Source organism: Geotrypetes seraphini, chromosome 4 (genome assembly GCF_902459505.1).
Source record: "Geotrypetes seraphini chromosome 4, aGeoSer1.1, whole genome shotgun sequence".
NCBI classification, from domain to species: domain Eukaryota; kingdom Metazoa; phylum Chordata; class Amphibia; order Gymnophiona; family Dermophiidae; genus Geotrypetes; species Geotrypetes seraphini.
In genome coordinates this window covers 246,698,989-246,726,267 of record NC_047087.1, presented here as the reverse complement: position 1 = coordinate 246,726,267, position 27,279 = coordinate 246,698,989, and the positions used below count along the sequence as shown (strand labels likewise).

The 27,279-nt window shown below is 40.3% G+C and overlaps 1 protein-coding gene across 4 annotated transcripts in view; it reads right to left on the bottom strand.

Annotated features, from left to right (window-relative positions):
• The window catches only part of ANK3 (ankyrin 3), a 972,780-nt gene that overhangs the window by 374,371 nt on the left and 571,130 nt on the right, over positions 1-27,279 (bottom strand). For 3 of the 4 annotated variants that reach the window (XM_033941649.1, XM_033941647.1, XM_033941648.1), the window contains exon 7: positions 9,023-9,208. In XM_033941649.1, the coding sequence (XP_033797540.1) occupies positions 9,023-9,208 (186 nt within the window). Of the gene's footprint in view, positions 1-7,566; positions 7,591-9,022; positions 9,209-27,279 lie in introns of all 4 variants that reach the window. The other variant, XM_033941646.1, reaches the window with a different exon arrangement.

Sequence of the window (27,279 nt, the reverse complement as noted above, 5' to 3'; positions counted from 1 at the left end):
AACTGAGAAACAGCATTGCAAATGCTGTCCAATGAAGCAAACTTGAGAGGTATAGTAGTCTCATTGGCTTTGATTTGATGAGGTTTGATTCTACCAGTGAGAGAAATACCAGATTGTTAATAACAGAACTGTATATAGAATACAAGCCAATTGGCTTGAGTCTAGTTAGACACTGGAAAGCCAGGTCTATTGGGTCAAATGAGATAAACAACCACACAGGCTTTCTGATAAATTTGATCCTTTGAAAATAGTAAACAAGAGCCCTTTTACAGCTCAGTAACAGGAAGGGCTTCTTCTATAGATAAAATATAGTAAGCACTATTTCTTCAGTCACATGGAAGGATATGACTGCCTTTGATAGGAATATAGGAAGTGCTATAGAACTACTTTATCAGAGAAAAACTGAGTGTATGGTTCATACTTGACTACGGTCTGAAGCTTAATGATGCTTCTAGCTGAATTAAGTGTTACTAGAAAGGTCACTTTCTTGTTGAAATTCCCGAGAGATGCCAATTCTATTGGGCTTGAATAGTGGTTTCGTGGCAGATGGAGGAATGATATTAAGATTTCATGGAAGTTTGCAATGAAAAAGCCCTCTCATTTGATTAGACAAGGTGAAGCTAGAACCCTGTTCATTTTTTGACATGATAGGCTGAGTGCACTGAGATGTATCCTGATGGAGGACATTCACAGCTTAGATGATATAGACTGTAAAGGTATTATAGTATGGTATTTGGAAAACATCAAAAAGTGGTCTTCACCATTAGTAAACACCAGATTAAAAATTATTTCCTTCTAAAGTAAATGTGTATGTATATAGTTTTTGTTGGAAGGTTTTATTGCTACCAGCAAGATGTCTTGAATAGCGGTTGGTAAACCCAGGACAGTAACTGGGTTCAATTTCTATACTGTCAGGCCTGGTGATTTAAGATTAGGAGGCAGAAGAGAGTCCCCATTCTGTGTTAAGGCTATAAAGATTTAAAGGCCACATGGAAGAAGAACTCATTAAGAGTCTTTTGAGAAGAGGAAACTAGTTCTGATAAGGTTGTAATGATCGCTATACTAGACTTTTTGTTTTTTTAACTTGTGTAGATTTTGATATTAGAGGAGTAGGTAGATAAGCGTAGAAGAGGGACCAAACACAGTATATTATTAGCATATCCTTCTCTAGTCAATCTGGGGATCAGTACATAGAACAACAGAGGGGTAACTTAGCATTTTTACTGCTGACAATAAATGCTCCATTTTACTCCAGTTCTGAAAAATGAGTGACTTGTCAAAAGCGCGCCAGACTTTGGTGCGTTGACAATCCACAGTGACAATTGCATGCAGGATAAATGTGTGCCGCCACTTCTGCCGCTTTTAAGCCTTTCTGCTAGCGCTGTGAGTATAATTTGATATTCTAGTGCCCCCTCATGGAGCTCTGCTGAACTTGTCTAATAGCTATTTTTGATTACTCAGGATATAGGTGGCTCAAATGCAATGACATATCAGAAATCCCCAAGTATTCCTCCATGTTTATTGAAAATTAATCTAATCTGTTATTTGTGCATCACACTATAAGGCTCAAGGCAACTTACAGTGAGAAATGGAGAACACTTTACATCACTGCAGAAATCTAAGGAGAGTGTTGTAATAGAACTTTGCAGGGCATTACACTGAAGAAATAACATTAGGCATTACATTTTGAACATTACTGAAATCTAAGGAGACAATTACAATGCAAGGATGCACTAAAAGTCAATTAAGACCTTGGGATTACTTAAGTCAAAGATCACTGGTCCGAGAGGAGAAAGAGGTACTGTACAGTAGGTCTGTAGGATGCACATTAAAAGATCAATTAGGGGAGAAGTAGAGAGCTGGAAGTAATTTAAAAGGATAAGACAACTAAGTCAAGAGAAGAAGGAATCTGTAACAATCATTAGCTGATGTGTATCTGAGTATGGCTCCAGTTGCAATAATTAGTGTGTATCTGAGAACTTGGTTATAACGTGGTTAAAAGGAAGGAAGAGTTCAGCGTAGATGGAAGTTGGACTTAGTTGCTAATGGAGCACATGGAGTTGAAAAGAAGGGTCTTTAGTTTCTTATGAAATGTGGTGTAGTTAGGTTCTGTCCTGATGGTTTCGGTGAGGTTGTTCCAAGTTTTCCCACCCAAGAATGTGAACATTGAGTGGAATATTTGTTTGTATTTGAGATTTTTTGTTGTGGGAAGGTTAAGTTGTATCCTGTTGAGATTTCTGCGTGAGGTGGACCATGCCAAGGAGAATAGGTGAATTAGTGATGCAGCAGAGTTCCTGTAGAGTATGCAGTATATAATTGAGGATATTTTGAATTTTATTCGAGACGAGATGGGTAGCCAGTGAAGTTGTTTGAGGTAATTAGAGACTGAGATGTATTTTTTCAGTTTGAATACGAGTCTTATTGCTGTGTTTTGTATGAGCTGCATTTTGCAGACAAGGGTGATCTTAATTGCCATGTAAATGGAGTTACAGTAATCTAGTTGGGGCAGGATCAGTATCTATATGAGTAGGGCAAAGTGGTATTGATGGAAGTACGATCTGATGAGTCTTAGTTGTTTCATGGTGAAGAGAGTTTTCTTCCAGAGGTTGGAGATTTGTGGTTCCATAATAATGTGAAGTCCAAAATACAGCCCAGAACTTTGAAGGATTTGTCTACTGCGAGGGTGTTACCTGATTGGAAAGTGATGCTTGTTGGTCCTGTCTGTTGTGGGGCATGAAAATACAGAACTTTGGTTTTAAAGGCATTTAGCTTTATCTTGTAGATTGTTGCCCAGGTTTGAATTCTATATTATCTGAGATTTTTTTGGATAGTATTAGTTTGGTTATTGGGATAAGAAGGATGTCATCTGCATATGACATAATGCTCTCATTGAATTTGATGTCTCCAAGAGAGCTCATAAATAGGTTAAATAAAATAGGAGAAAGCAGAGAGCCTTGTGGTACTGCACAGAAGGCCTTCCAATTGTTGGAGAGGATCCCATCTTTTTTGACGAGGTATTGTCTGTTTTGGAGAAAATCAGCAAACCAGTTTAGAACGGTATCTGTCATTCCTATCTCAGAGAGTTTTGTTAGGAAGAGGTGGTGATCAATGGAGTTGAAGGCGGCAGAGATGTCAAAATGAAGAAGTATTGCCTGTCGGCCTTTGCCTAGTAACTGTTTCATTTTAGTGATCAGGGTGAGAAAGAGGAGTTCTGTGCTGTGCTGTGGTTGGAATCCAAATTGGGAGGGATGTAGGCAAGAGTATTATTCGATATATGTAAATATAAAATGGAAAACGTAATCCCAATAAATAAATAAATAAGATTGTTCATCTTTATTAAAACTGATTGATCCTGAAAGAGAAGTGCAAATGCCCATAAAAATGTTGCCATGAGCTTCAGATGATTGATGTGGAGCATTTATTCAGTTGTTTGAATGAGTCAGAAGCTGAGGTGGACTCTCCAATTGTTAAGTATCTGTTGTGAGGATGGAGTATTCATATTGAGCTTTGACATGCACCACTGTGAGATGGTTTAAAGATGAAGGTGACAGATAAATTGTGATAGATAGAAGCTGGGAGTGATGATTCCACTGGAATTTGAGATCCTATTGTGGCCTTCTTATTTTGATGCAGACAAATTGACATAAACTACAGTGGCAATATGGACTGACATCTGCCATTAGGTTCTGGTTGTAACCTTTGGGAAGCAATGACACCTCTGGACATAATGCATTTGTTTCAAGCATCTGTCTTGTGGCAGAAAAGCTATTGCATGATCTGTGTCCAGGATAGCTTCTACAAATTAGATCTTTTTTGTAGACTGATGAGAAAGCCCAGGCCTAGATGAAGCTGTAAGAAGATAGTCATTGAGGTTTGGTAAGATCAAATGTCTCAGTTTGTGCAGGTCAGATGCTACAACAAGGCATTTGAAGAAAAACGTGGGGATCAATAAGAGATAGAAGTGAAGCATTTTACATTGGTAAAGTTTGGCATGCAGAAGGAACCTGAGATAGTTCACACAGTTAGGATGAATTGGCATGTGTGTCTAAGGATCCTTAGGATCCAGTGACTACAGCCAATCCTCTTTCTGAATTTTTCTCTAAAAGGGGCAATGTTATCTCTGAATTTTTCTCTGAAGTCAAACATAGATCATAATCTTTCTGTATGTTTGGAAGTTAGAAAATACCTGGAATAGACTACTGATTTCTTTCCTGGTCTGGAACAGGTTCTATTGCATTTGTTTGTAGGAGGAGTGTAGCATCTTCATGAAGCAGGCTGGCATAGGTTTGAAGTAGCTAAGATCAAAAGTTATGGGTTTTAATAGAGGAAAAAGTTTCTCTCTAATAAGGGTAAAATTTGTGGATTGAGAGGCCTGCACTGTAGCTGTTTCTTGATACTGGACAGATGGAAGAATCTTACAGTAGCCCTCGACAAACTCATTAAAAATCTTTTGTAAGAACGAACAAGGATGCTTTGGTTTTGGTAGAATTTATAAACGAGTAGGCTCTGGATAAATAATTTTGTTCAGATGTATCTCAAGGAAGCCTCAGCCCCACCATTCCACCGCTGTATAATCTTATAACCGCGGGAAGCATTACGTGGTGCTTCGTCATTGGCCGTCCCGTTAATTTGCTTAAAAGAGTAATTTATAATAATTTTTTATAATAATTTATGATCTTTCCTCACACACTGAGTGGAGTCGGATGACAACGGCAGCCTTGGGTGACTCTTGATACAGCTCTTTGAGCGAAACATGTCGGGTCCTAGTCCCAAGTTTGGCTGACCATGAAATAAAGTCTAAATGAACTTCAAGTTAAGTATTATATATGCAGGCATTTTGAAAGCACATATTTATTGAAAATCATAAATTATTATAAATTACACTTTTAAGCAAATTAACGGGACGGCCAATGATGAAGCACCACGTAATGCTTCCCGCGGTTATAAGATTATACAGCGGTGGAGTGGTGGGGCTGAGGCTTCCTTGAGATACATCTGAACAAAATTATTTATCCAGAGCCTACTCGTTTATAAATTGTGATATAGTTGGGCTGGATATAAGAAGTTATTTATTTATTGCCAATATTTCTGATGCTATTGGTTTTGGTAGAGGCAGTGCAATGGATGGAGGAGACTCATTCGTTACTGTGATAAGGACTGGAGTAGATGCAGCAGAGATGTTAATCTAAAAGCATCTACTATGATCAGTGAGCAAGATGATGCTCCTCAGGGCAAAAAGTTTCAAGTTTCAAGTTTTATTAAATTTTAATATACCGACCATCAACAAGTATCTAGCCGGTTTACAAATTAAGATAGGATAAAACTAATACTAATAAAAATGATATTTAGAGTGGGGTTGTGAACATTCAGACTTTAACAGGACATACTAGGTAGTGATGGTGAGGAAGAAAGCGGGAAAGGGAAAAGTTACATTGTTAGAAGGAAAAATAACAGACAAAATAAAACGATCTTTTTATTTTTTTTTTTAAATTTCAAACAAACAATAAACACTATAGGAGACATTTGTTTTCATGTCCATTCAACCAAGTGGAAACCACCCCCAAACAAACAGAGGAGACTGCTGCATTAGGGAAGGTCTGAGCTCTAGAACAACTGTTCTGTCCTGGCTTCCATTTCAGCACCTGATTGTATCTTCTTTACAAATCCAGCATCATGTGCATTGAGAAAAATATGTGTGCACTTTTTACCTGTGAGTGTAGATATAAAATTCCTCTCTTATCTTTTCCTTTCAAAATCTCTCTGTAGATGTATAGGGAAGTATCATTCTATTAAATATGTTTTCTTTGATGCTTTACAGCTGACTGCTTTTTTAAAGTAATAAGGCAATTAGTATTGCAGGGCCTGAGCCGGGATCTGCTTAAGCTATTAGCTGCACTAGTTGGGCTAAACTTGAGGACTCCCTTTCTGTAAGCCTGGGTATAGTACAACATGAAAAATTTGCTTTGGGCCTTTTAGACTCAGATACTTTAGTATTTTAGATTTTCTTGGTTTTCCTTTATTCTAGCACCTGATATGAGGTGTAATTTTAAAATGAAAAAATAAAGATAAAATTATTCCCTTACGCCCAAATTCTATATATTGCGGTTCTTTAATAGTTAGGCACACTATACAGAACCAAGCTTAGCGCTGTGTAAGCAGTGTTAGGCTTTGCCAGGTGTCCTAAGTTTTAAGCGCACCCTATTTATACCAAGATTTTCTTGCCCTAAATGCATGCGCCTAAGTTGTATGCAAAACACCAAAACAGGCGCCTAACCCGAAAACACACCCACAATCTGCCCCTAACCATGCTCACTTTCAGGCTGATGCTTTGAACTAAGCACCTACCACTTTGATCACCTAACATTCAATTAACATCACTTATGAGGTGATAATTGCCAATTATAGTGCCGATTTGGCCTATTAATTAAGTTAAACACCTACATCAGCTAGGCATGCCAATATAGGCATCTACATTTAGGCAGACTTCATAGAATTTGAGAGTTAATGTTAAAAAAGCATGCTTCTGTGGTGCAAAACCCAATAGCACATCTGGGCCAAAAAGTTTTCTTAGAGGAACAGATACATCATAACCCTATTCATATTATGCAATTAGAGTTGAGTGAAGTGAAAAAAAAAGAGGTTTGTCCAAAGTTAGTTTCAAAGCAGATTCATATTAGAGAGGTTTTTTTTTCCATTGAAATTGATGTCTAAACAGTGAAGATGATTATTTTAAGGGTTGTAACTCATTCCTCCACTGGGGACATTTTTACGAGTCAAGAATACACCCCATAGTCCCTGAAGGTTAAAAACCTATTTGGAAAAGCCTCACTGGTGTTCTCTCTTTGACACTTTATTTTCAGTTTTAGGTAACCCACTATCTTTGCTTGTTTTTATGTTATTAGATTGATGCATTGTTTAATATTATAAACCACTTGGAAGGAATTGTTTCAGGGAGATGCTGTATTAAGGGTGGTTTTTTTTAAAAATAAAGAGATCAAATATTTTGCGCTCTCAGAAATTTAGGGAAAAAGAAACATGCACCAATTCATTCCGAACCCACACTCTAAACCTTTTTTGGGACCAGTTGCATCTGTTTATCCCCAGCAAACTTTTAGCCATGCTAGCTATCGTGGACTCCCTTTCAGACTGTTGCAGAGCTCTGGTCACTCTCTTGGGTCATTTCTTTGCTGACACCATTGAGGGTTAAGTGTCATGCAGAAGCCTAAATAACCAGGCCTGGATGCACAGGCTAACAGGGTTGTCTGCAGCTCTTGAAGCAGTGGATAAAATATGTTTGTGAGAACCTCAGAAACCATTATTCTATATGTTGTTTTAATGATGGCAATTACGTTCTAAGAATTAACTTATAAGCTCAATTTTCAGCTGCAGAAAGCCCTGGTAATTACATTAGTGTCTGCTCTAGCACATGCCACTTTGTTTGTTTAAAGCAAAATATCAGCCCTAAATAAAAGGCCAATGCAAAGAGAAACAGGAAACCATGATGCAGTAGCAGAACAGAATGGGAAAGTGACGTTGCAAACTACTTGTATATGCAGTTATATATACCTCGGTTGTTCTATTCACCACCATCTAGGTGAACACATTTGGAAGCACAAAGGGGGAAAAAATGAATGGTTAATTTCCTAAAGGTGACATGGATGCAAAAAGCTTTATGATGGCAAACACTATAAATATGACATGAAGCTGACACAATAGGCACAGAGAGAAAGCCAGACTGTGACATCACAATGACAGTTGTAATGGCCACCTTTATAAGTTTTACAGACCGAGGCCATGTACTGTACAATGTGAATTGATTCTGGGCCCGCACAGTTCCCTCTCTTGGGCTTTCAGCTCAGTCAGAACCAGGGCTGGGATCTGGTAACATAAGCTTTCATATGCAGCAATCCTTATTTGTTGCTATGAGAACATTCAGGCAGGCGTCATGCTCTGGGTCTCTTTCTGAAACCCCGCAACCCCTAAGCTCAGGTGTCGCCATTGCGTGATGACTGTGAATGTTATTTCTGCGTCATCTCCAGACTCAGCCAGTCTGAGGTAGCAGAGACCTGAACACGAAACTGAACCTTGGTTCTCAACCTGATGGTTTAATGTGTGAGTATTAAGCCAGGGGCCTAGCCCTGATTCTGTATGTCAAGCAGTACTGGATGGGCCATTTGGCTTTTATCTGCCATCATGTTTCTATGTTATATTTTCATATGGCTCTTACATTATGCTTCAGACCTCAGCCCTGGGTCCACATGCAAAAATTACAGTAAAGTAATCTTTCACAATGTCAGGTAAACATGAGGTGTGCAGTCCAAGGCAGTTAATGCTATCACATTGTTCTCTGTGGGATTAGAAAAATAGATCTGGGGTTCTTCCTTGCAGAAGACAGGTTCCAACTAGGTTGGTGGGCATAATTTTCCCCATAAACTGCCTGGAAAATGCAAAGATTACATGAATTCTGACACTGACAGTAACAAAAACTAAGAGATAAAAAGCAAAACAATCTCCAAGCTTGGAAGACCAGGTGCAGCATGTATTTGCCTCTATGAATAATAATAATAATAATAACTTTATTTTTGTATACCAGAATACCACAGCAGTTCAGAGCGGTTTACAGAGGAAGAGACTGTGCACAGACAGCGATGTTACAGAAAAGACTTTCAAGTTGCATTAGCGAGTCGAGAGTAGTCAGGTATATAGCTACAGAAAATTGTTAGGTTTTTTTAAATTATAAAATGTATTTTAATCTTACTTTCTTTACATTGGTTATTTCATAATAATATCTATAATGGAGCTGGTGGTAAGAATATCAACCTTATTTCCCGTATATACATACAAATTCAATAGCACTCTCAGCCCAGAAGGCAAAGAAGGGCCTATCTTCAATTCATGGCTAACCCCCCCCCCCCACCCCTGTGTTTGACATAGGCTGAGAAGCCACATATAGAACATGCATTATCTGTTAAAGCACCAGCATGGTTACAACCTGTTTAACACATCTGCTTCCAGAACCAACCTTTGACTCTACATCTGCATTGTGGTCATTCTGCAGAAGTAGGGCAGCAGCCTTGGTGTCGTCCTTACGGGCGGCGATGTGCAGGGCAGGGAGACGCACTTTGCCTTTTGTGTCATTCTCCAGGAATAAGGAAACCACCTGGTCATGGCCTTGCTGCAGGGCAACTGCCAGTGGAGTGAATCCATCCTGTTAAGGTACACAGGCAAATATCAGCATACCTCAAAACAAGGGTTCTCTAATATAACTCAACCATATTTAGGCGATGAGGAGAGAGAGAAATACAAAACAGAAATAAATTTTGTATTTAGTGCACACCTTTTCATAGTCTGTTCAAAGCAAATTACATTCAGTAGCATAGTATCAAAGTAAATGACAACAGATGTGGGTTATATGATACACAGTACACTCATTTACAGAATACAGCTTAGGCACCTCACACTTAGACTACTACAACTCACTACTCTCAGGCCTTCTGCTTAGCCATCTCGTTTCCCTCCAAAAACTGGTATTGAAACATCTTCCACTGTAACTATGGCAAATTTAACATGTAACGGTACATTATGGGGTTCATAATTGAAACTTACATACGTCTTAAAACCCACTCAAGTTGGCACTTGGACAATCTAAAAGACAGGTCGTCCAAGTGCCGATAATCAAGATAGTTTTTTGGATGTATCCAGGGACATTATAGGCCTCTGAATCCCGCTGTGCAACCAGAGCTGAAAGGGGCGCTTTTGGAGGAGTGGTTAGTGTGGGCTGTGGGCGGGATGTGGGCCGACCTAGACTTAGTAATCCTGCAGGGATAATCGAATGTTTGACGAGACTGCCTAGGCAAAACTTATACGTTGTGAGCTAGACGTTGTAAAAACAGGTATAAGTGCCCAAAAGGTATTGAAAGTGAGCAGATAACCACTGCAGAGACAATGTAAAGATCCACTGCAGAGACAAATTAAAGATCTACACACACTCCCCCAGTGTTCACTGACCCCGTTGCATCCCCACAAAGTTGTGGGCATTTGGGTCTTGGACGAATTGTTGTGGCTGTCTGGACGATCAAACGCCTAGACGTACAGATAGACAATTAAAAAATTTTTTTTAAAAATTTTAGACATACTTTTTGAGAATGGACATTTTGCCGCTGCCAACTTTGGGTGACTAACACCCTATGTCCAAATCGGACTTAGATTTTTTTTATTATTATTATTCCTCTCTAAGTATATTGGTATTAGATACTTATGTGTGTCTAGTTAGGATAAAAACTTGTACTGAAAAACTTACATTGTTAAGGACAACTATGGCAAATTGTAACCTGTGAACTCTATATTAGGTATTAGACCCCTAGTATGTATACACAACCTTGTATCATAAAATTGTACTATTAACTGTCATATTTTAACCTGTTAACTGTCTTTTATGTATGTTTAACCTGTAACCCGTTCTGAGCTCCTTGGGGAAAATAGAATAGAAAATGAATTAAATAAATAATGATAAACCAGTATAGAAGGCCCGTTAAGCCAAGATGAGGATCTTACATTTAATTCTTGAACAATAAACCTCACCTCTTTCTCCACACCCTGAACTCAAAAAGCAATATAACCCACCTCCTTCTCTAAACTCCCATGGATTAGTATCCGTCTAGGCACTAATAACTACTTTCTACACTCAACTATGTGTCAGCACTAACCATCAACGATTTTTTATGCTTCGCTGTACAGCTCTTACCATGCCCTGCCTCATCCTGAATTACTACGCAAACCATGTACTATCATGCGTCATAATGCTACAGTTCTTGCCAAATTGTGCTTTATTTTGTACTACTTTGTTCAAGTTCAGATTTATTGTATTTGACATATGACTTAAATAAATCCTTAGCGGTTTACAGAAAAAAAGGAAAATAAAAATTCTACAAAAGTATAATTAAAAAAAAAAAAAAAAAGGGGGGGGGGAGGAGCATACACTTACTAAAACACTAAGGGGCTCATAATAAAAAAAAAACAAACCCATCCAAAAAGTGGCCTAAATCGGTACTTGGATGATCAAAAAGCCAGATCGTCCAAGTACCAATAATCAAAGCTGGTTTTAGACATATCTAAAACCAGCTTAGGCCTTTCCCCTGCCTCTAAATGCCTAGAGTGAAAAGAGGCGTTTTTAGAGGAGGAGAAAGGGTGGGAGGTGGGCCGACCTAGACTTAGTCATACAGCAAGCATAACCAAAAACTTGAGCAGGTTGCCCAGTCAGAACTTATACGTTCTAACTTAAAACAGGTATAAGTTCTGAATAGGGGCCGCTGAGCTGATTACAGCTGCCGCGATCAGTTCAGCAGCCCTGGCAACCTGCCCACCCCCCCACCACAATGATCGCAGCAGGAGAGATGGCTCATGTCCCCTGCCACGATCTCAATACCCCCCCCCCCCCCCCCGAACTGCTGCGACCTACGGCAGGAGAGATGCTCAATAAGGTACCCCACTATTTAGGTGGCATGTCTGGGTGTTCAATCCATCACTTTGCAGACCCCTCCCACGTCCAACAGGACTTGTTCTAGGTGTTTTGGACTTGGACAGAAAGTTGGATGGAAATGTGGTATAAAGATGGACGATTTAGCGGCTTGGACGATCAGATCAGCAAGACATATAATTAGACGATTTTCGAAAGTAAAAAAAAGTTGGACGTATCTTTCGAAAATGTGTCTTAGGCTCTTTTTAACTTTGGACGACTTGCGAGATGGACGTAAACAGACTTAGACGTCCCTTTCGATTATGCCCCTCTAGGTGTTTCCACAATTTTGGCCACTAGTGTAGATCACCAATAGTGTTCATAAAGCAAAGGGGGGTCACATAATCTTTGCAGCTAGCATCATATACTCCCTCCTTTACAAAGCCACACTAGCAGGCTCTTTATTATGTATGAGTGTCTGAGCTGTTCCCGCCACAGCCGGTGCTAAAAACGCTAGCTCGGCTTTGTAAAGAAGGGGGTTCGTAAGCAAATTGCTGTATTTTGTATTAACTGAAAATACTTTATTTGATATTGTGGACAGCCGGCCAGTAGGAAATTACAATTAGCAAGTCATAAGTTCATTCAACAAAAGCTTGGCTGCTTTTTGGTTTAGGAATCACAAAAGAGATTCCAATTTTCCTTAGGTAGCAAAGTCAATGTTTCGCTATTTTTGAGATATAGTGATTGAATGCATCTGGTGACCTCAGTTTCTCCTCCACTGTTTCAACCACAACTTAGATTTTAAATCCCAAAAGCAGAGAAAGGACTACATAATGCGTCTTGATTTGGAAAGGCACATAATTAAATTTTAAATCCACATTAATTAAATCGGTTAGGTAACTAACTTGGAGATGTTTCTGCAAAGCAAATCTGGCACTTCATACTTTAACTATAAGTAGAGTTGCTTGTGTACATAGTGGCAACATTTATTAGTGTGATGAACTGCAGTGTTCCAGCTCCCTAAAGCGATTAGGTTATTGATGCCATGCAGGCTTCTGTTTCAGTTTTAAATATTTGTGCATTTTAGGAATTGTAATCAAATTGTAGTGTTTGAGATTGTCAGACATTTGGTTACAAACAGTAAGATGAATTGAATTCCACTTCCACCTCCAGAATTAAAGCCACAAAGAGGCACTATGAATCAACTCTTTAAAAAAACAAAACAAACCAAAACCATTTCTAAGCAGGCTGACAGTTTTCCTGCTTTTGCCAACATAAATTCAGATATTGACTTCACGGAGATTAATAAAACCAAGACTAGATTGTAGGAAGAGAGCTGAATGGCAGCAATGCATCTGCAAACGAACTGAAAGGGTAATTATTAAGGTCCATTATGGTCATAATGCCTCTTAATGTATATTAAGATACATTATATCATGTAGTATAAAGATATTAATTTAAGGTACTGCAGTAGAAACAGTAATGCAGGGTCTCTCTTCCCAATCCTCAAGCCAGTCAGGTTTTCAAGATATCCACAAAGAATACTCATAGAGAAATTAGGTTTTACATACTAATTTACTTTCCTTTTGTCCCTCCAGACTGGCATAGATGGGAAAATTAGAGAATGATATGGCGACAAAGATTCATCCCCGTTCCCTCCCCGCAACATGTCCCCTCAATGAAGCACATTTCTTAGCTCCATCCTCTTACCATCCCCGCATTCTCCATATCTGGGCGATATAGACTCAGAGATTTAATGTGTCTTGCATATCAAGACACAGATTTGATATGCAAGACGTGTTAAATCTCTGAGTCTATATCACCCATATATTTAGAAAAATTTTGCACATCTCGGTTTCCTGAAGCAGGAACGAAATGTGTCACATCGGAACCTGCAAGCTATAAGATAAGTTTGCTGTTCAGATTTAAATTATTCAACTTATAAGAGCAAAGAGTGTAGCCCTAGTGGCACAAAATGCAAATAATTCAAACAGTCGCATTTTTACAACAAGTTCTTGAGTATGCGATGATTGGGTGGTGAGGTAGTAGTGTTGGGGTTTTTCCCCTGTTATTGCCTCCATTACTCTGAGCATACAATTCATTAACAGTTGTATGCAGTTTAAAAACAGTACATTTTGAATAGCACTAAGAGTGATTATTTCATTGAATTCAGGATACCTCTTTTAATCACTCAACTCTTGGAAGTTTTGAGTTTATTGCCCTATTTTTGTTTATTCAACTGAACAGGAAAGCAACTGTGCTATTTGGGAATGCAAATAAATGTGGACCTTAGCAAGTTGTATAGAAACATGACAGCAGACAAAGGCCAAATGACCCATCCAGTCTGTGCATTCACAACATCCAATATCTTCAACTCTCCCTATGCAATCTCACATGTCTGTTCCATGCTTTCTTGAATTCAGGTACAGTTCTTGTCTCCACCACCTGTACTGGGAAACTATTCCACGCATCTACCACCCTTTCTATAAAAAAATATTTTCTTAAATTACCCCTGAGCCTATCACCTTTAAACAGCAAACCATGCCCTATTACTCTGAAGTTTCCTTTCAATTGAAAGAGACTCACCTCATACGTATTTATGTCATGAAGATATTTAAATGTGGTGGGATATTTAAATGTAGTGGTGGGTGTATTACCCTGTTGATGACTACATTTTCTAAGTAGAGTTTTTTATGCCGATAGCAGCTTGAAATCATTGTGATTGCTGCATGTTGGACTGGATATTGTGGCTTTTTTTTCCCTTTGTTAGATTTAAATGTGAATCCTTGGGAAACCACCCACCCCTGGTGAGTAACATTATTTGATATTTTAAGAACATAAGAACATAAGCATTTCCCCTGCCGGGTCAGACCAGGAGTCCATCGTGCCCGGCAGTCCACTCCCGTGGTGGCCCCCTAGGTCCATGACCTGTAAGTGCTCCTAACCTAAAACGTTCATACCCTATTCATTTAATATCCTGTAAAGTAACCCTCTATCTGTACCCTGCAATCCCCTTATCTTCCAGGAAGTCATCCAGTCCCTTTTTGAACCCCAGTATTGTACTCTGTCCTATCACCTCTCCTGGAAGCGCGTTCCAGGTGTCCACCACCCTCTGAGTGAAGAAGAACTTCCTTGCATTCATTTTGAATCTGTCTCCTCTCAGTTTTTCTGAATGATGTCTTGTTTTTGTTGTCCCCGCTAGTCTGAAGAATCTATCCCTCTCCACCTTCTGTATGCCTTTCATGATTTTATAAGTCTCTATCATGTCCCCTCTAAGTCTCTGCTTTTCCAGGGTAAAGAGCACCAGCTTGTCCAACCTTTCAGCATATGAAAGGTTCTCCATGCCCTTTATCATCCTTGTTGCTCTCCTCTGGACCATCTTGAGTATCGACATGTCATTCTTAAGGTACGGCGACCAGTATTGGACGCAGCATTCCAGATGTAAGCGCACCATTGCTCGATACAGTGGCTACATTTGCTTGATACAGTGGCTACCATTTCTGTATCCTCTGCTTCAGTTTGCCCAGGTTATCTCTCATATCTCCCTTCTTCCGCCTTTCCTCAAAAGAATAGATATTGAGATCTTTGAGTCTGTCCCCATACGCTTTACGACATAGACCACTAATCATTTTTGTAGCCTTCCTCTGGATTGACTCCATCGTGTTTATATCTTTTTGGAGGTGTTGTCTCCAAAATTGTACATAATATTCTAAATGAGGTCTCATCAGAGTCTTATATAGGGGTATAAACACCTCCTTTTTCCTACTGGCCTTTCCTCTCTCTATGCACCGAAGCATCCTTCTGGCTTTCGCCAATGCCTTTTCAATCTGTTTGGCCACTGTAAGATCATCATATACTATCACATCCAAGTCCTGCTCCTTTCTCGTGCAGAAAAGTTCTTCACCCCCTAAACTGTACTGTTCCCTTGGGTTTTTGCAGCCAATATATATGGCCTTGCATTTCTTAGCATTAAATCTTAACTGACAAATTTCACACTATCCTCATGTTATCCACACCATCAGGGCTGTTTACTCTATTGCAGATTTTGGTATCATCCACAAAGAGGCAAATCTTACCAGACAGTCCTTCAGCAATATTGTTTACAAAATAAAAGCCCAAGAACTGAACCCTAGAATTGGCAACACCATTGACTGGTTCAGATGAAACTGTCACAACCTTGGGAAGGAAAGAATGCACTGGTTGTAAAACCACTTTCTCCTCAGAGAAAATCAGGAATGGCTCCATACATGAGAGATCCTGCAATTCCAAAATATACCTCGCTGAAGTTATGGCCACCAGAAAAATCATATTTAAAGTAAGTTCCTTATGATTACAGGAAACTAAGGGCTCAAAGAAAGCTTCAATTAAGACTGATAAAACAAGGTTAAGATCCCAAGAAGGAGCCACTGGTCACACCGGAGATCAGCCAGACACTATGGAAGAATCAAATCATGTCCCTTTGAGAGGCCTGGTATTTACCCTTGACTAATCCCTGAAAACAAGCCAAGGCTACCATTTGCACTTTAAGAGAAGGCAAGATGAGACCTTGTTTAGACCAGTGTTTCTCAACTTCTTCAAGCCAAGTACCCCCTAAGTCTAATAAATATCAGCAAAGTACCCTCACCCAAGCTCCGCCCTGACCCAACCAGGCTCTGCCCCAAACCTCACTTCCATAATAATAGTACTAATTGTAATGCAATTTCTTCCATCCATTTTTAAAACACACACATTATAATCTTATTAATACATAATGGTAACCACAAAATTTAAAAAACACAAAGCACATGGTACACAGAGAAAATCTTAATTTAGCATTTATATTTGTGGGGTTTTTTTTTCAAAGAGGTCAAGGCAGATGACTTTAAAATATGCAATGTCACCTCAGTAACAACTATAGAAAAATATAGTGCAAAATATAGACAGCAGATATAAATTCTCAAAACAGACACATTTCTATCACTAAATTGAAAATAAAATTATTTCTCCTACCTTTGTTGTCTGGTGATTTCATGAGTCTCTGGTTACACTTCCTTCTTACTGCATCCAATATTTCTTTATTTCTGCCTTTTGCTTGCATGCTTCATCTCCTTCGGACCTCATTCCCTTCCTCAACCAACATCTCTCTCTCTGTTCCTCCATGAGTCCAACTTTTCTTCCTCTCTCATCCACCCTATTGACTACATGTCTCCCTTTCTCTCTCTCTCTCTCTCACTGTCCATCTGTCTTAAGACATCCAGATATCTCTCCCACCCACTCTACTGCCACATCCAACATTTCTCCCTCTCTCATCCCCTGGAGCATGTACAGCATTTTTCACCACTGCCCACCAGCCCCATGCCCATTTCTCCTATCAACCCTCTCCAGCACAATGCCACATTTCTCCCTCCATCACTATATCCAACATTCCTCCCCCTTGCATCCCCTTCAATCTGTCCCTCTGTTCCCTCTTCACCACCATATCCAACATTTCTTCCTCTCATCCTTCTGTTCCTCATGCATCTCTACCTCACTTCTCTTTCTCTCTATGCCCAATTTTCCTCGTTCTTCCTTTCCCCATGTGCACCGTCTTTTCCTCTCACTCCACACCTATATCCAACAATTCTCTTTTCCTGTTCCCTCACCCACCAGCCGCATCTCTTTTTTCTTCCCTTCCTAACCCCTAGCCTGTGCAGAATATGCCCCCCCCCCCATGCAGCATCTGTCCTTCTCTTATTTCCAACTCCAGCCCCCTCTCCTCTCAGCTGGTTCTGAATTTTCCCCAGTTCCTGATTCTCCCATCTACCAGCTCCCCGCCACTGCATTTTAAAATCTTCAGGCAGCCAGAGGCGCAATGAAGCCAGCCTCCTGCCATCTGCTTGCCTCGGAAGTATTCTTTCTGCAGTGCTCTATGCCTCCAAAACTCTTGACAAACTTATCCATTTCTTCACTAAACCAAAGCAACCCCTGGAAAGAAAACTTGGTAAGCTTTGACTTAGATGCTTTTTTAGCCTTTTGTATGGTCTGTCTAATTATACAGACTTGCTATAGGTTTGGGGCTGTTGTGGAATAGGCATCAGAGTAAATGTTTATTTGGCTATCAGAATCACTTTCTAGCATACAGGGAAACATCAGTACATTAGAGTTTCATGTGTGATGTGCCAATGCTGGCAGTAGTGGGTTGGGCTTATAAACAAATCTCAGTCGACACCACACATCCTTCTCAGCGTGGACATTGTGAGTACAATAGTGTTGAAGTGAAAGTAAGTGAAAACGGCAAGTTCTAAATTGCAGTTTCGTTTGCACAGTAAGTAACGGCAAATTAATATATGTTTTTTTGTAGGCTTCGCCCTCCTTTTCCCTGAGGCAGCCACGAGGTGAAATGCTTGGCCATCGTTGATTGAGGCAGGAGCCATTGCCATAACATGCTGAAGATAAGTTTAACTTGTTTTGATCCCTCTACTAAAACTGTAGGACTGTGTTGAATGTGATTAACAGCTAACTATGAATGAGAGGAATTGATATTTAAGTGAAGGAGGTTTTTATGCTGATGAAGTGACTTACCCTCTCTAGTTAGAGATGGGTTCTTCCCTAATGGGCTTCTGAGGCTTTTCCTACCTTCAACTGCATTGCAGCCAATTATACTGTTTCCCTTTTAGTTCACAGCTTTTGTTTAGGTATATGAGAACCGCACTATTTACCTTTCTCTATTCAGAATATTGACCATTTAAACCTACTCTTTGTTTTCTGTCTTTCAACCAGTTCTTAATCCATAATAGGACAATACCCCCTATCCCAAGACTCTCTAGTTTCCTCAGAAGTCTTTCAAGAGATACTTTGTCAAATGCCTTTTGAAAATCCAAATACACAATATCAACCGGCTCACCTTTATCCACATATTCATTTACCCCTTCAAAGAAATGCAGTAGATTGGTGAGGCAAGATTTACCTTGACTAAATCCATGTTGGCTTTCTCTCATTTATCCATGCTAATGTATATGCTCTATCATTTTGTTCTTTATAATAATTTCTACCATTTTGCCCAGCACCGACATCAGACTCCAGGTCTATAATTTCCTGGACCATCTCTGGAACCCTTTTTAAAAATTGGCACCACATTGGCTACCCTCCAGTCTTCTAGTACTATGCTGGATTTTAGAGTAAAATTACAAATGGCTAACAGCTCTGCAAGTTCATTTTTCAATTTTATCAGCAGTCTGGAACATATACCATCTTGTCCAGGTGATTTGCTACTGTTCAATTTGTTAAACTGATCCAACCAACCATTCAACCAACATCTAAGCTACAAGGATCTCTTAGCAGCCATACTGAGAGCCATGGACTTTGCAGAAGTGTGGAAAAGGTCATGCAAGGCATCCAAGAGGAAGGAAGACTCCATCATTATCTTAGCCATTTCCAGATCCACCACTGACCAATCATCCAAAGACCTATCCAAAACTTATTCAGTCCATTAAAACATGCCCTGGCTCCTAGGCTCCCACAGTTTCCCTCATACAACAGGCAATCCAGCAGTCTAAAAGTGACAAAAAGGACCCATACAGGAGAAGACGCTAAGAGGGGAAAGTTCACCTTGTTCCCTACCTTTTAGAGTTGTCTTTGCAATTTTTTGAACACAGTGTCCCCTTTAAGAAGTGGCCCAGGAGCATCCTGCTACAGCTTAGTGGCTCGATGCTCCTGGGCAGTATGAATAATGCTGTTTGTGAGGTTGATTGAAAGCATATATAGAAACATATAAACATAGAAAAATGATGGCAGAAAAGGGCCATAGCCCATCAAGTCTGCCCACTCTATTGACCCTCCCCCCTAACTACCCTCTGAGAGATCGCACTCTGATGACCCATCCCCTTAACTCTACCCTCTTAGAGATCCGACATGGGCATCCCATTTATTCTTAAAATCTGGCACGCTGCTGGCCTCGATCACCTGCACTGGAAGTTCATTCCAATGATTAACCACTCTTTTGGTGAAGAAATACTTCCTGGTGTCGCCATGAAATTTTCCGCCCCTGATTTTCAGCGGATGCCCTCTTGTGGCCGAGGGTCCTTTAAGAAAGAAAATATCATCTTCCACCTCGAGACGGCCAGTGATATATTTAAATGTCTCAATCATGTCTCCCCTCTCCCTACGCTCTTCGAGAGAGTATAGCCGCAATTTGTTCAGCCTTTCCTCGTACAAGAGATCCTTGTGCCCCGAGACCATCCTGGTGGCCATTCGCTGAACCGACTCAACTCTCAGCACATCTTTACGGTAATGTGGCCTCCAGAATTGTACACAGTACTCCAAATGAGGTCTCACCATGATTCTGTACAATGGCATTATGACCTCGGGCTTCCGACTAACAAAACTTCTACGGATACTGTGGGAGTGAGTAACCTGCAATACTGAGATACCACAGGTTAGTCACATCTATGGGAAATAACTATCTCTTAGAAAACAGAAACCCTCTAGATGAAGGTTTTGTTTTGTTTTTATATTTTCTATTTATTTATAAATATTTTTTTTTTGTTTCATGCCCAGAATCATGATGATAGGGCAGGCTAAAGGTGTACAAATAAATATACAGATTGTTCTCAAGTTTACCACAGCTAGGAGAATGCGCTTAATAAAACTTTGCACATTTTTTTTATTGAAGCTTTTCACTAAACAAACCTCATCCCAAATTCTTTCTGGCATAGCCAACGTATGATCTTCAATATAAGCAGCAGCAAAGTAAAATGCAAGAAGATCCACCCACAGTATGGGTGGTTAATTTAATAAATGGCACCTGCAAGCCTGGGACCCTCAAGGCTTTGAAAATTAATCAGGATAGATGATTTTTACAGAGAGCAGATGTACCATCAGCACAGCAATCCCCAGACACAGGACTCTACAACCAAGCCAAAACCTGACTCGGATGTGAAAGGCAGATGCATTTTTATTAACATACACAAAAGCCCCACCAGCCCTGGGATCCCAGAGGAACTGTCCAGCTGCAGCACATTTCACTTTTTCACAGTGAAGTAGGTTTATTTAATTTTTATCTTGTTTGTGTCACAGTAAGCCTTGCTTGGTATGGTTTATTGCATTAGGTGGCACAAGCCGAAGACATGGCACCGCTGTGTATCCTTTCATAAAGTAAGAACATAAGACAGCAGGTCCATATCACCAAGTAGATTCATCAGGCAGCTGCCTCCTCCAAGGTGGGGGATATACATGGCAGAAGACTTTAGCCACATGGGTCACAGATCTGCATGCCATTTGCAAGCTGATGTCTTAAAGCAGAAGTAGCTCATTTTTAGAAAGGTCAATTAAATAATAAGATCTGACATTTCCTTTGCCCATGAAAGCTAATCTTCAGGCCAATGGGCAGGGCGATGTGAAGTCTTACATATATATAATTCTTTGAGGTGCCACAATGTCTCTGTTCTCACAAATTCCACTAACAAACAAATGAAGGCATTGAATTAAAAACAGAAGTCTTCCTCCTCCCCCCCACCCCATTATTCCAGCTTTGTTTAATTTGCAGTGGAAGATGTTAGGAAAACTATATTTGGTATCTTGCCCTTTTGGGTTTTGAAAACATCATATTTACTGTAAATGCTGGTCAGTTAAGCAGTGTTAAGCTCAAGAGCCTTGAACAAACAATCTGTCATCTTTAATGCAGGGTACAGTAGCCATCAGAAGTTCACATGGAAAGTCATTTAGAATAAACCCTGCCAAGTTTGTCCCGTATTTCCTGCATGTGAGGCAGCCATCACTATGTCAACAGATCCATAATTAGAACTGAGATCTGCAGATATTTATTAAAACCATGCTGAAAGAATTTTGTTGGGTCTCAGAAGTTATTTGAGGAACTGGCACCTAACAAGTTTGAATCTTCTGGCTGTGATAATTGATACAAAAAATATCCAATATTCAAGTCACAACAAAAATGACAGACACCTACCTTAGTTCCCACTTATTCATTTTTGAATGAATCTGAAGGGTTATTGTTAGTTCGCTGGGTATGTAGAAATAAAGTTCAGCAAACCAAGTTCTATGATGGACTAACTTGACATGTTCATGAGTAGCTTTGGAGAGCTAAGTAGGGTCGTATCCTTAAGGATGGGCATCTAAAAAATAAAATCTAATCTATCATGAAAACTTTTATTCTGCTTAATCCAGTGTAGCTCAAAGCAGATTATAGAAAGATAAGAAAAGAAATTGGGCTATATTCCTAAATCATAAGTATACAATCATGTATAACAAACTAAGGCCCTCTATGAGCATCAGAGCATTTAGCACTTCAGGCTGCAACAGAAACCTCTACCATGGCTTAGTAAAAGGGGGAGGGGAGGTAAATAGATTTATAAGGTAAATAAATTGCTCCAATTAACTAAGGCCCCCTTCTACTAAGCCACGGTAGAGGTTTCTACTGTGTCCAGGAGCGCAAAGTGCGCCGACACTGCTCCGACACTCACAGAATTCCTATGAGCATTGGAGCATTTAGCACCCTGGGCCATGATAGAAATCTCTACCGCAGTTTAGCAAAAGAGGGTCTTAGTTAATTGGAGTAATGCAGATCAAATAAGTAAGCTTCCACACAGCTCCTGAAGGTGTGATAATTATTAATCTCTCTTAATTTAGGCAGTAATTTATTCACAAATCAGGGCCGCTTCCTACTATAGATCTCTTCCTGATTTCTAGTACAGAATGTAATAGTCTTGTAGCAGAATACAAAGAAATTATATTACAAAGATAAGATAAGGCTAAGCCACATGGGCAAACTATGGCCCTCGGGCCATAACTGGCCCATTTAGTTTTTTAATCCAGCCCACCGACTATCTGAACCCCGCCGACCACGAGCCCTACATACCTTCCTCCAGAGCAGCGTTGGGCCAGCAGCACTCTTAACAGGCTGCTTTGCGGCCTTCTCTCATCAGGGAATTCCCTATGCCGCATCACTGATGATGTCATCAGTAATGCGGCACACGGAAGGCTCCGACGAGAGAAGGCTGCAAAGCAGCCTGTTTATATTGCTGCCGGCCTGACACTGCTCTGGAGGGAGGTATGTAGGGCTCACGGTCGGCGGGGTTTGGATGGGAGGGAAGAATGGAGGGTCAGCGTGGGTTCGACTGTGAGACGGGGCGGGTGCTCAAGGGTTCTGCTGCACAAGGAATGGAAGGGAGGGAATGATGGAAGCTGGGCAAGGGTTCTGCTGCACAGGGGTACGGAGAACGGCTGCCACCACCCTGGGCTCATCTCTCCTTCGCTATGCCACTGCATCACCACTGCAATCAGCACTGTTTATAGTTGAGAAGAATCTAAAGTGGTTTAATTCGACGTAAGTTTTTAAGTTTGACAATAGCTTTTTTAACTATTTCATTCACATGTTTATTCATAATCAACAAAAAGTCTAATGTCACTCTAAAAAATTATCCATTTTGCTTTCCCACATCGTTGACAACAAAAAGTATGCACTATTATTGGCAAATGAAAAAATATAACATAATTTTTTTTCTGATTTTTTTACATTCAATGACATGCAATGAAAAGCTCACCAGGAGCTTGACCCTGACCCACAGACTGGTGAGGCTGCTTATCTGGCCCCACTCACTCCAGAAAATGAGCAAGAAACTATGTTTAAACCAGACATAAGACCCTTTCAGAGTACCAGATAGAAAGAGGTTCAATTGCCTTTAAACAGTGCAGGCTGGCCAAAGAGAGCCTTGGCCCATTCCAGATATACATAGGTTTGGGGGGGTTCTCCCAAATATAAGGATGAATATCACACAGAATAGAGCAGGGGTGGGCAACGAAGGCTGGAATCCAGTCAGGTTTTTAGGATTTCCCCAAATAAATATGCATGAGATCTCATGCATATTCATTGGGGAAGTCCTAAAAACCCGACTGGATTGTGGCCCTCGTTGCCCACTCCTGGAATAGAGAGAGAGGAGACAGAGAGGTCAGCCAGCTGAGAGGGACTCAGCAGAGCAGAAGGACCTGCCATGGAGCAGAACCCAGCCAGAACCAAAGCCTGACACTGAAATGTTAGAACTGAAGGAGATTGTCCATAGGCCAGAAGCAGAATTTTTCAGCCAAAGTGAATGCATGGAAGTGTCAGAGGAGTTGACACCTGAAGGTGAGCAGTTGGAACTCATGGAAATCTGTTAATAGGAGAAAGGTTATTTGGGGGGTTTTCAGAAGTTTTGCATTATTGAAAGACTGAAATAAGAAAAGCACTGTTTTCAGTAGGGACCCATACTGAAAATCACAGAATCTTTGCCTAAGTTTGTTTTTCCCTCTGAGACAAAGGCTGACTCATGAACTGTTCATATAAGTGGTGAAAGAACCATAGGGCTGTGGTTGGAAGAACTGATTAAAAGTGTTGTTTTACCCAGGAGTTTCCTTTTTAGTTTGTTTTTGGAAACTTGGAAAAATACTATATTGAATAACAAAGCAACACCTACGAACTGTGTGGAATTATTGCTTTCTTTTCTGGACTGTGTTGGACTACAATTTTGTGCTGGAAAGCTGAGGCTGTTTCTGGGGCTAAGGCATGGCATCTACCTCCCTGAGGAAAAGCCATAGATGCCATTGCAGAACAGGTGCACTACTGCTGGATTTCCAAACCAACCCTGATTATACTTTATGTGTACTGGAATACATGTTTGTTATATTTTTGGGGTTTTTTTTTCACATGCTTTTACTTTGTGTTTTTGGAAACTGCTACTTACCTTTTGTGGGCTTGAGCAATAAAAAGCCTTGCTTAAATCAAAGCTAATTGACTCTGTGGTTTTAGACTGTGTGCTGGGTTTGTCTGGGAAGAAGTGTGGCCTCTATTAGAGCCAGCTCCTCCTGTAGGGCTGTCCCCTATTTGGGAAGCATGCCTAGGTCAGTATAGTGCCGCCTATTTGGGTGTTGTTGCTATTGGCTTTGCGGACCCCAGCTGGCAACAGAAGCTAGTGATTAATAAATGAAGTTAGATGAATAAACAGTTAGCTGAAGCAAGCAGCAAATTTCCAACCTGTCAAATTTTGATCATTTCTTATAAAATATCATTAATAAATGGGAAAACTTGGGATGTCAGAGCATCTGGAAAAGGGTTAAATTTGTAGGCATCAACCCATGTGGTTGTTATTGGCACTGCATGAACCCTTGTATCCCCACAGAAGAGCTGGATCCCAGGTTTCCAAAGTTCTCACAATTCCACTGCTCTGAAAAGCTTAAGTGGCATCATAAGGCTTATGGGGACAGATTAAAAATCTCAATACTTTGGAGGAAAGGTGGGAGAGGGGAGATATAATAGAGACGTTTAAATACCTGAGTGGCATAAATGCACACGAGGCCAGTCTCTTTCATTTGAAAGGAAGCTCCAGAATGAGAAGGCATAGAATTCAGTTAAGAGGAGATAGCCTCAGGAGTAATCTATGGAAATACTTTTTTTACAGAAGGGTGGTAGCAGTGGCATAGAAAGGGGGGAGGCGAGGGGAGTTGTCTGCCCCAGGCGCCATCTTCCTAAGGGCATGGCACCCCTCCTCCTCGCTCCTCTTCTTGCCCCTTGCCATCTCCCATACCTTTTTTACTTCCCTGGCGTAATGTGTCAGCATTGATGCTCTTTCGGAGGTCACTTTGAGCTGCTTTGATAGCTTTTCAGCACTTGGCTTTTTTCGTGTTTGATTGACCTAGCCTTTTATTAACAAAGGACTTTTTTACCTGTGTATTACAACATTAAAGTGACCCCTGATGCAGGCGTTTTGATTCGCCGAAACACAGTACTGTGTCGGGTCCACAGTTGATGTTTGTCCCTTTGTTTTGGAATAAACATGTCTGTTTTTACATTCTTGAATTTTGTGGAGTGTTCATTGTCCGTTCCCACTGCTTTTTGTGTGTGTGTATGTTATTAGATGAAATGGAACACACAACTAGGGCTCAGGTACCATTATTTTTTTTATTATGGGGCCCTGGAGGCAGGAGTGAGAGGGCATTGCTCCTGCTGCAGAATTCTATTCAGGTCTTTCTGAGGTGGTAGGAGTTTAGCCAGCTGATTAACCGTCCCCTTAACTGTATCCATGACATCCTGTTTGTCTGTTTAGATTGTAAGCTCTTTCAAGCAGGGACTGTCTTCTTCTTTGTGACTCTGTACAGCGCTGCGTACATCTGGCAGCACTATAGGAATAATTAATAGCAGTGGGAGGGGATAGAGGCCACTAGACTATGAGAGATGTGTGTCAAGGTAGGAGGTCAGGGACCACTAGACTAACAGAAATGTGTGTTAAGTGTAGGAAGTCACTACATTACTAATATATATGTCAGGGGTGAGGGGGTCAGGTCTGGGAGAGAGAAAGGGGGAAGCTTTTTTTTTGCCCTTGATGTTTCCCTTCCTGTCAGTGCGGGAGTTAATCCCCACTCATGCACTGACAGGAATAGAGACATTTTTAGCAAATATCTGCATATTACTGCGGCTCTGTTTTTTTTTCTGACAGAACACACTTGTCAACGCTGAAATAATTTGCATGTAATTTGCTTACTGCATCAGAGAGCTAAAATTTTGTGTTAGGCTTACATTGGGAAGCTGTGTGCTGAAACTGTCAGCATATGACTCTAACTTAAGCCTACTGCATTGGCCCCTCAAATGTTGGAAACAGAAGAAACAGAGAAGCTCATGGAAGAAGTTAACAACAGTGAAGGCAGAGCAAAACTGGGGCAGATCTGACAGATGTTCCCAACAGAAACAAAAAGTAGCCTTGAACAGGTCTGTAAAGATACAGAAGTGACAGGAAGAAATACTCCATTCTAGAAACTTCTTGAAGGGCGTGTCTATTTGGTCTAAAAGAGATAAGGGGATAATTTGCTGAACCTTCCCTGAATATTTAATAGTTTTGGTCAAACTAGATGAGCTATGTTCAGAGAGAAGGAATCTTACAGAATACACCCCACCCAGGAAGTACTACCAAGGCTGGGTTGGTTGATTTTAGAGAACCAAACATAACAATTACTTTGTTTGACTGCCTTGTGGGAGGCTCTAAAAAACTAAGGCCAAAAGAGATTATAGAGTGGAATCTCTCATTAGTCCTACAGAGGACGACAGTGACTAGGATTTGGGAAGCAGAAGTCTAGGCCCATAATAGGGAAATCAGATCTGTCAAAGCAAGTTTTACACAGAAGCATAAGGACAAGGCAAGTAGAACTATTATAGTGCATTTAAAGCATAAGGCTGGTGCATTTTAAATCTCATAGTGGCTTAAAAACTAGTAGAAAGGTTATTTAACTATAACTATATTAGTAGAACAGCAGAAAAATCCCAGCAATGACATGCTACTGCAGAGAAAATCGGTTGGAGAAAGCATGGGCTGTGGAAGGTCCCAGAACAATATTCAGTGCATCTTGGTGTAGATCAACTTGGGTGAACTTTTTTCAAAAAGGCAGTAAATAAATCCTAATAACTATCTAAAATTAGGCAGTTTGTTATAAAAATCATCCTCCCCAGGTATTGTTCTATACCAGTGGTCTCAAACTCAAACCCTTTGCAGGGCCACATTTTGGTTTTGTAGGTACTTGGAGGGCCACAGAAAAAATAATTAATGTCTTATTAAAGAAATGACAATTTTGCCTGAGGTAAAACTCTTTATAGTTTATAAATCTTTCCTTTTGGCTAAGTCTTAATAATAATATTGTCATTTATAGCTAAAGAGACATATGATCAAGAAACAGTTTTATTTTACTTTTTTTATTATGATAAACATAGCGAGGGCCTCAAAATATAACCTGGCGGGCCACATGTGGCCCCCGGGCCACGAGTTTGAGACCAATGTTCTATACCATTTTCATCATGAAAATAAAAGTTTCCTGAATCTGAGCAAAGCATC